We start from the raw sequence: 10,135 nt of genomic DNA, 5'->3' as shown, positions 1-10,135 counted from the left end.
TTTGCGCGATGTTGCGTCATTAATAGCATCCCCTCCACTAACGACACGCACATCACCGACGCCATATGAATGAAAAATATACATACGACTTGAGAATGAGGATCATCCTTCCTAAATATGATTCAAGAGTTAAGTTGTCGTAAATATTTGAAAAAATAGAGTTCCTAGCAACTTACGAAGGCTGGTTAAGTACATGTTCGCTAGTGACTCAAAAATGGAAAAGGAAAGTCGGTGAGAACTTATGTAATTTATTTCTTTGGAGACGTTTAGTTTCAGAGTAGTGCATTTTAAAAGTTGATTAAGGTTATTTGAAATTGGTTTATCTTTGTAGGTGTTGTTTTATACATTACTCATGAGAGTTAATGTTAACAAAATGGGGAGGATCAGTGCTTGTGAGGTTAGATTGAAGTTATATACACTTGAGATAAGTGAAGGATGACTTGTAATTGTTGTTGGATTTGTCGTCTATTCCCAGGGGATAGGTCTAACTTCCTGATGCCTTTGGTCTACGATGGATAGTGACAGTGTGATGGGGGGGAGGTATAACATTGGAAGAGATATTTCAATACGAATAGTGGTGGATATCCAGGTCTTTGAAAATAGTGTTTAGGACGAGATGTTATAAAGATAATGGTCAAAAGTAAAAATGTAAATCATGATTCATGAATGACCTAACGTTGTTCTGATCTGTCTTTCGAGGTTATCATGAAAAGTGAAGCAATCAGACGGTATTTAAGCATGGAAAGAATAATGGACGAACAGTGGGTGTACCTCACAACCCCCTCTAACTGGAAGAAGAAGAGTGACAAAGGCGTGAAAAAAGCGCTGGGCCCTGTCTGGACCACTTCTACCGGGTGAAAGGAACCAAGCCAGATACCGGTGTACAGTATCCGATCTAAGCTATCAACTGCTTTTCTCATGATGTTTCTTTCAGGAGTGTGAGAGGAGTCCACTTGGAGTGAGATCTGTTCTAAACTTTTCTTATGTTGCTGGTATATTGGTTGACGAATGGACAAGACATAATGAGCGGTAAAGGTGAGACATTGAAATTGGGACATTATCATGGGCCATCCACTTTGAACTGTAAAGTTATCTGAAGAAGAACGAAAAGGACGCCAGAAGAATCAGTGCCTGAAGGAGGGGGTTGGTCAACTGTGCCAATAAATAGTTTTAGACTTTTGGGGTATCAGGTTGATTGTAGAGGTCTACACCACGTAAAATTATAGTAATTTAGATTAAGAATGCATTAAGATATTGATCTGTATTATAATCGTGATTAAAAAAGTTAATAGTATAATTATGGGATAATTATACTGAATGTTAATATGAATGTBAATTCTGCCAATATTGATGTGTGTTAAATTGAGTTTTTACTTTGAGTGATAAGACCAATTTGAATCAGTGAGGAATGTCATTCTAAATTTTGGTTGGATATTTAGTTGGGTTGAAGCTATGATTTGGAATATGAATGATTTCCCTGACCTATTTTCTATTCTGAGCATAAGGACTGAGAGGGAAGACTGTTCTATATGTTATGATGATATGTTATGTGTTTAGATACTGGTTCTCATGTAACTAAGGGAACATTTCTATGTTATGGTTTTTATTTTTCTCAACAATGAATTATTCTGTGTGATTAAACCTGTGCAAGTCTGTCTTGTAGAATAAAGGTTGTAAACTTAGTTTCAGAAGGTAGAACGCTTACATATAAGCTAAGGTACTTGACAATGAAGGGATTTGATTCTTTATTTTTCTTTTAAATATTGAAAATATTTTTTTAATGAATATACTCTGCAACTACTGTTAGATAAATGTGTATAGTTAATGTTCTGATTCTAGAGAAGGGACAYTGTCCCTTGAGAGGGGAATGTCGTGGCAGAATCAGAATCACTCATTCGGGAACAATTGCAATCAATATATATATAGTTACGCTCGGTGTGTGTCGTCTTGATCGTTGGAGAGAAGTTAGTTTCTGTTGGAGATTCGTCGGTCTCTGTCTTGGCTATGTGGATAGTTCAGAGTGACATTCGTTATAGAATGGATGTTTCGGCGGTTGTCTTTCTTCGCGTTCAATGATACCGAATTCCTAGCTGCAGACTAGTAGTCAATATCAACGACTTGTTCTTATTCGTCTAAGAGTTTAACCACATAGTATGGTTAAAGATTCAGCAATGGTACTTAACCTTCGTTCTCCCCATATGGAGAAAAACATGGTCTAATGATAATTTCTCAGAGTTGGCTTTTATCGGATAGCAGAAGGGGCGGTCCTTGGATGTCTGACCTAACTGGGCTCAGGGGCGGTCCTTGGATTTAGTTCAATACAAAGGGATTTGTTTTTTCTTCATTAAACAGTCCAAATCATATTACACATTATACAACAGTATCATACTCACTCATTCATTTTATACAACAAACAGATGTAAACCTCATATCTGAGGTTATTATATAAACAGAGGTATGGTAATGCAGCCACACGTCTCACATGATTTTCCACGTGGTGACAACGGGCATGTTAATAGCTGGGATCTCACCGATCTTTAATACTTTTTCCGGAACATGAAATCTGTTCGTACCTCAAGTTCTGTGAGGTGGAAGAAACCTCTTTGTCCTGAAAGTTTTACCCTCTCTCTAATACTGTTAGCCATGAGGAGATTCTCAGGAATTTACGACGTCTTCTTGATCACAGCATGGGTTGAAGGAGGAAGGGAGAGGCAGGGAGAGGGGGATGGGGTTTGCTATACCCAAGCAGGCAACTTCATGACAATGGGTATTGGGATCTAACCTCATTGATCTGTCAGTAAGCTATGTTTACATGGGATCTATCTTCATTGATCTGTCAGTAAGCTATGTCTACATGGGTATTGGGATCTAACCTCATTGATCTGTCAGTAAGCTATGTCTACATGGGTATTGGGATCTGACCTCATTGATCTGTCAGTAAGCTATGTCTACGGGTATTGGGATCTGACTCATTGATCTGTCTGTAAGCTATGTTTACATGGGATCTGACCTCATTGATCTGTCAGTAAGCTATGTTCTCCATGGGTATTGGGATCTAACCTCATTGATCTGTCAGTAAGCTATGTCTACATGGGTATTGGGATCTAACCTCATTGATCTGTCAGTAAGCTATGTCTACATGGGTATTGGGATCTGACCTCATTGATCTGTCTGTAAGCTATGTTTACATGGGATCTGACCTCATTGATTGTCAGTAAGCTATGTCTACATGGGTATTGGATCTAACCTCATTGATCTGTCAGTAAGCTATGTCTACATGGTTATTGGGATCTGACCTCATTGATCTGTCAGTAAGCTATGTCTACATGGGTATTGGGATCTGACCTCATTGATCTGTCTGTAAGCTATGTTTACATGGGATTGACCTCATTGATCTGTCAGTAAGCTATGTTTCCATGGGTATTGGAATCTGACCTCATTGATCTGTCAGTAAGCTATTTTTACATGGGTATTGGGATCTGACCTCATTGATCTGTCAGTAAGCTATGTCTACATGGGTATTGGGATCTACCTCATTGATCTGTCAGTAAGCTATGTTTACATGGGTATTGGATCTGACCTCATTGATATGTCAGTAAGCTATGTCTAACATGGGTATTTGGTATCTGACCTATTGATCTGTCAGTAAGCTATGTCTACATGGGATCTGACCTCATTGATCTGTCAGTAAGCTATGTTTACATGGGTATTGGGATCTAACCTCATTGATCTGAGAGAGAAAGAGACAGAAGAATGCACAATGGTCAATGCTATCGGAATCCTTGGGACATTCCTACCTAACACCCTACCGTAACCATTTTAAATGTCAACTTCAATGGGCTAGGGACGTCCCAAGGATGTATCTCTACTGAAAATACATGATCATAAGTGATTGATAGTTGGTATTCAGCAGTCATAAAGCCTTATTTACTTTAATGAACTACTAAAATGGTGATTTTGTCAGACAGCATAGACAGCACTCTACACTTATTGACTGACTGCCATCATCCTTCCATCCCTCCTCAGCCTTCCTCTCTCTGAAGACCCAGTGAGGGTGTAGCTCAGTCAGAGAGCTGTTGAGGGACTGGTTAGGAAGAACACTTCTACAGCCAGAGAGGTGAGAGGTCACACATGGTTTAGATGGTAAATATTTATGTCCCCTTAGCGGTTCATCACGTCAGCAAAAGGTAATATGTTCCATAATCCATGTTTATTTACATTATTGCAAATTGTCCACTGATATTGGTGTAATTTCTCACCCCTTTTGCTGTATGAAAGTTAATTTCCCCTCAGACACATGTCGTGGCAGAATCAGATTTAGCTAAGTAAATTAGATAGATAAGATGTTATTTTCATCATATGCTTGTGAGATACTTGTCATTAGAATCTTCCTGAGCTAGGGATTGGTAACTTGGGGCCAGAGAGGGGAGAGGTCAGGCTTGTCTTCATAAGTCAATGTATCTGTTAAACCATGTGGTACTAAGTAGAATATCAGAGGGGAGGAGGACAGAGTGGAACATTGGTTTCTATGGGAATGTTGTTTGTAACTATTCCTAAACCATGGGATGGAGTTATTAATTGGGGAAACCAGTTAGTTATCTCATACAATGTCTGTACGCCAGTCACTCCCTACTTTTCTCATAGGGGGAAGGAGTTTGGCCGTGTTTGGAACCATTGTATGTCCCTCTGAGGTTGCCCTTATCTTGACCTAGTATTTGACCTAAGGGCTCACTGTCTGATTTTGAGTTGGTCCAGGTTTGGGAGTATCTAGAAATGACAATTGATATATGCCATTGGATGAGGTAATGTTTTGGTAGACAGTGAAGTATCAAGCATGAGATTTAAACCTTGTCTTGGAGATCAAACTGAAACGATGATTTATAGCTGATGCTGTCTAGCGATAGAATCTTCTTCTTTCGGGTAAAGGATTCTTTGTAAGTTGAGAGGGGTGTATCTTGGCTATAAATGAAACTAAGAATTGTTTTGTAGGGACTCTCAGAGAATTCATTTATAGACACTGAATTGATCTGAGAGTCATTAAGGGCTTGGTGAAGCTTGTATATATTATTAAAATGGAATATATAATTTAACTCTGACTTGTGTGTGGTTGGCTCTCTCTCTCTCTTTATTGAGTAATACAGGAAATTCCCACGACATTTGGCGTCACGAACAGGATGTGAATCTTCACTCGGTGACCGTTCCTGATGACTAGGTAAATAAATCGTGCACGAGGGATCCCTCAAATTTGGGATCTCAGGGAAACCACACTTCGGGAACGAAGCAGATGGACCAACCTTTGATCTGAGAGGCAGCGAGCCGAGTGGATACCAACATCTCGAACTGAGTTTTTTTTGAGAAAGAGGTGAGCGACCCACACACACTTGAAGTCGAGTTTTTAGATAAGCCTCTGTTACGTGGGCTCTGAGTGTATTCCTTTGAAAGAGAGGGTACCTTGGAGCGTAAACAGGGCCGAGTCAGAGGAGAGTAATCTGAAAGTTTGCGGACTCAAAGATCTCTGCTATTGTTCGGTTGCGGGCGACTGAATCCATTCCGACACTGAATTGATCACAGTGGGGATTGGTGCAGTCTGTGGGGGTGAGGGGCCAGGGTGACTTGTGTGTTCTGTGTGAAACATGGTACTTGGTGAAGCCCTATTGGGAGAAGGACCTCATTCTGTGTGTCTGTGTGACTGTCTAAGTGACCCTCAGAAGTGGTGAATTCCAATTATTTTAAATGTGCTAGCCAGGTATGCCCTGGGTTACTCTGTGTGAGTATTTTGTTTATATCACTAGGTAATAATTGTATACCGTTCTGTGTGAGCGGGTTTGGTTGACTCTGTGTGGGTAACCTTTTAATTATGTTCTGTGTGAACATTGGACCAGTTCTTGTGTGAACATCTGACCAATCTATGTGGATCTTTAAAGTTATATGTGAGTACCTAAGCATTTATTACGTTTTATATGGATTCTGTGAATATTTGAAATTGTATGTGTGTATAATCGATTATTAGAGATTTGATAAAGTAATGCTCAGAATAAAATTAGATACAATTTAAACCACCCATTCGTAGACGTACGGAGGGTTTTGAGTTGGTATCTTTAATGGATCATTTGATAAAGATAAGGTTTAAGCACTATTAAAATAGTCAAAAAAATCTGGGCAATTGAGCTTTAGAAACTAATAGAGTGTCCACTTTTGGTTATTTTACCCTAACGATGGAACTATAAAAAAACGCTTATTGGATTATCTCTGTCAGGGTACAACATTTGAAATAAAAACTGCCTTCAGGTATGAAAATGTTTTGTTTTTCCTCCCAGTTAGAGGAGTTGTGGGTTTTTATTAAATAAACTGTTTTAATAAAATAGAGCGAATTAAAATGGAATCTCTACGTAATTTATAATGTCGTACAAAGCCTAAGGTTTCCATCAAACTAATTATCATTGCGTGATTAATGTGATGTAGTAAAGTAACGTTGCCTGAGTAAACATAATCTACTTTTTTATTAAAATGCGCAAGATCTGTTTTTAGTCTATAAATGTCGATTTTATTCTTCGACTGCAAATCTATTAATTTGGTATGGAGAAATCACAGCTGGAATAACGCTTGGACCTTTATTAAGGGTAATTTTCTAAGATGTGTCTTGATTTACGAATACAGACAATTGTAAAGTAGGTTTATATTGCTGAGAGTCTTAGTCATTCATATAGCATTGGTGGTTCAGTGGTTAAAATAGTGCCTTCTGAACTGGAGATCCGAGTTCGTTTCTCGGCAAACGCTCTGTCTTAAAATCAGAGTTTTTTGATTGTAATTCAACTATTTGTATGTTTTGCATGGAGAGATGCGGTTGCTAGTGTTTGTATAAGATATACACTGAACGTTTTTAAAGCTTGTTTGGTTGAAATTGGAAGAAGGGATAAATTGAGGTTTTATTAGATTGTTAAAGTTAAATTGATAGACAAATTAATTCAAAATAGAAGCGAATTTCGATGCAAGACGGTGCTGTTGCCTAAATTAAAGTAATTCTAAATAATAGCGGAGAGATAAATGGGCCGGAATAGATTAGGGAGAAAAAATTTGGCCCCCCCCACCGGGAACGGTTTTCAGTTGCCTATGAATTGGACTGACATATGTTATAAATTTAGCGGTATGTGTTATTGTTAAAGTCTTGGATAAGTGATAAGTGGAAGGAGAAGAGAAAGTGGTAAAGTCTGGTTTTAATCTTACGATAAGAGGTAAGAGAAAAACGTTGTTGGCAGAGGGGTATATTTTTGCCCATCAGAAAGACAGAAAAATAGGATAGGTTAAGCTGAAAGTTTTGTTCTTTTTGATATTATGAAGGTAATTTGTGTCAAATGTACTTTTCCCCACTCATTCACCCCATCTCTTTACATTGCTTATGCATATTCAGTGGCCTGACTGCATCCAGACTATGTCAAAGGCCCATCTTGGTATATCTGAACCTAATTCAGCTTGGAGTGATCGGATGACAGAAGTCACATTTAGGTGCCAGGTGTAACTGAGGCCATAGACTCTCCATATCCATTACTTTTAATGTTTTATATAATATGACTAAATGTATTTCTTTCTTTGTTGCAGGGGCAGTCAAGAAATGGAACAGCAAGGCCACAGAACATGACATAAGCAGAGCTGTGTGAGACCACCTCAAGCCCCTGGTAGAGCCGGGGGTGGTGTTTACCACTCCACCACGGCTTCAGCAGGCTGGAAAAGTGATACTGTTTTTCATACTAAGAGGGACCTAGAGTCTGTTGATTGGTCAATCATTGGGTTCATTTGTTGAAATCAAATTAAGCTTTATTTATACAGCACATTTCAGACATGGATGCAACACAATGGCTTCACAGGAAGAAAAAAAATGAAAATAAACAAAAATATTTAGTACACAACAAACAGAAAACTAACAACTGAAAGACAAATGAACATTAAGGAAATTCCATTGATTAAAATATTAATAGGATGCAATATCCAACCTAAAAATATTAGCTTGTTTTTTAGGAGGGGCTCTGAAAGACACTATGGGGGTGTCCACTGGAAGTTGACTAGTAACATCAACTGGGACCTAAAAGCCACCCACCATGACACCCACTAAATCTGCCCAAGAAGAGGCAAACAAAAGAAAAACCCACAACCAACTTAAAGACAGGAAGCAAACCAAAAAGGTGGCGCAACTAAAGGTGTTGACTCTCCACATCTATCAAGACAACTGGAGCACTGGGCCAGACACTCTTAAATAGAACCTGGACCAGCTCAGGTGAAACACCTTCCCACTAACGAGATGGACAAGCCAGCACAGGTGTAACACATACTGAATAACGAAGTGACACCAATCAGTGCGTCCTACGTGCTAACGAGCTATACGTGCTAAAGTCCAACCTCAAAACATAAATGGAAAAACCAAAGCCTGTAACACCTTCCCCCTTAAGACAACAAATATATCCTAAGTTTGCTCACCACCAACAGAAAACAACTTGCTGTCAACAAGAAAAAACACGTTTTCCAAATAATAATATACAATCGTATTTTTTTCTCCTTTTTCTTTCTATAGAATCCTAAAACTAACTAGCTTCTAGAACTCTCATCTTCCTAAAACTCACTAGCTTCTAGAACTCTCGTCTTCCTAAAACCCACTAGCTTCTAGAACTCTCGTCCCCTTGGAACGCCCAACAAAAATCTAATTGTATTAGTCATGTCTGATTTCAAGAGCAAACTCCTGCAATATCTCGATAGGCATGTTGTTGGATCGGGGCCCAGTCCCCAATGTCATGCTCTAGTACATTTGGGTTGGCACATCTGAGAATGATCCCTGATATTCTAAAAGCAGGATAACATTTTCAATATAATTTTACCCCAAAATTGTTAGTTGGTTGCATAAATAATTATGATTACTAAATGTTACATGAATTGTAAATATGAAATATAAAAACCAAATGTACACCCCTTTGTTAATATGTAGTGGCAATAATTCACTTAATGGTGAGGCATGGAATAATAAAACATGTATCTTTTGTCAGGCTGGATGTTTGAAATATGAGGTGATTTGAGTCATGCTTCTTCAGCAGTGGAATAAAGATAATTAGCATTTGAAGTGTGAGTGATGTGATTGAGTGATGTCAGATTGTTAATCAAATTGATTATAGACCAGTTTATTATTCTGCGTCTTATTTGTCATCACTCATCGATATCATGTTGAAATCAATTGTGTGACAGAAGGGACATGAGGTTGCACGTCCTGTTAAAACTAACAGCTCAAAAACTACACGGAATCTGGGAATAATGTGTACATCACTGGTTAGAGAACAATTTGTCGAAAAACAGATCGCTACATTTTGAAGTGTTGCATTTTGATTCAAGTGGGTCAACAATGTGGTAAGTGTAACGACTCTTCTTTTCTTTTGTTAATCACTTTTTGTTAAATCACATAAATAGTACTGTTTCAATTCAGAACCTGGATTTTCCCCCTGAGGCTAATATCAATATCATGTTGAAATCAATAGAACAGGGGACAAACATTTAGGGTTCTACATTGTGACATCTTAAAATACTCCTACTACAATGTTAAAACATTCTACATTGTGACATCATTATATTGTGACATTATTTCATTGATATCATGAAACAACTTCTTCATGTATGTATTTTCTGATGTTTGATCAGAGATCTTTTATCAGAGTATCTCTTGTCACATTGACCACAGCTAAGAGGTTTCTCTCCTGTGTGTGTTCTCTGGTGTGATACCAGGCTGTTTAGCCAAGTAACACCATTCGCACATTGATTACAGCTATAAGATTTCTCTCCTGTGTGTGTTCTCTGGTGCAGCTTCAAAGTCTGTGATGTTGAAAAGCTTTTCCCACAATCTGAACAATGGTGAAGCTTCTCTACTGTGTGTGTGTTCTCTCGTGTACTATCAGGCTGCTTGACTGAGTAAAACTCTTCCCACATTGAGTACAGCTATAAGGTTTCTCTCCTGTGTGTGTTCTCTGGTGTACAATCAGATTGCCAGATGTAACAAAACACTTCKCACATTGATKACAGCTAAAAGGTTTCTCTCCAGTGTGTGTTCTCTGGTGCACTATCAGGCAGCTTGACAAAGTAAAACTCTTCCCACATTGATCACAGC

At 38.5% G+C, this 10,135-nt stretch overlaps 1 protein-coding gene across 1 annotated transcript; it reads right to left on the bottom strand.

Moving 5' to 3' along the window:
* Positions 1-7,786: 7,786 nt before the first annotated feature.
* Positions 7,787-10,133, bottom strand: LOC139025841 (zinc finger protein 614-like; the record flags this gene model as incomplete). Its single annotated transcript, XM_070441058.1, is given in 2 exon segments — positions 7,787-9,894; positions 9,897-10,133. Coding segments are annotated over 2 exon segments (489 nt in total), but the record flags the coding sequence as incomplete, so codon positions are not given.
* Positions 10,134-10,135: the final 2 nt, after the last annotated feature.

This window comes from Salvelinus sp. IW2-2015, unplaced genomic scaffold, assembly GCF_002910315.2.
Source record: "Salvelinus sp. IW2-2015 unplaced genomic scaffold, ASM291031v2 Un_scaffold3383, whole genome shotgun sequence".
NCBI lineage: Eukaryota > Metazoa > Chordata > Actinopteri > Salmoniformes > Salmonidae > Salvelinus > Salvelinus sp. IW2-2015.
This window is presented reverse-complemented; position numbering and strand designations above follow the sequence as displayed.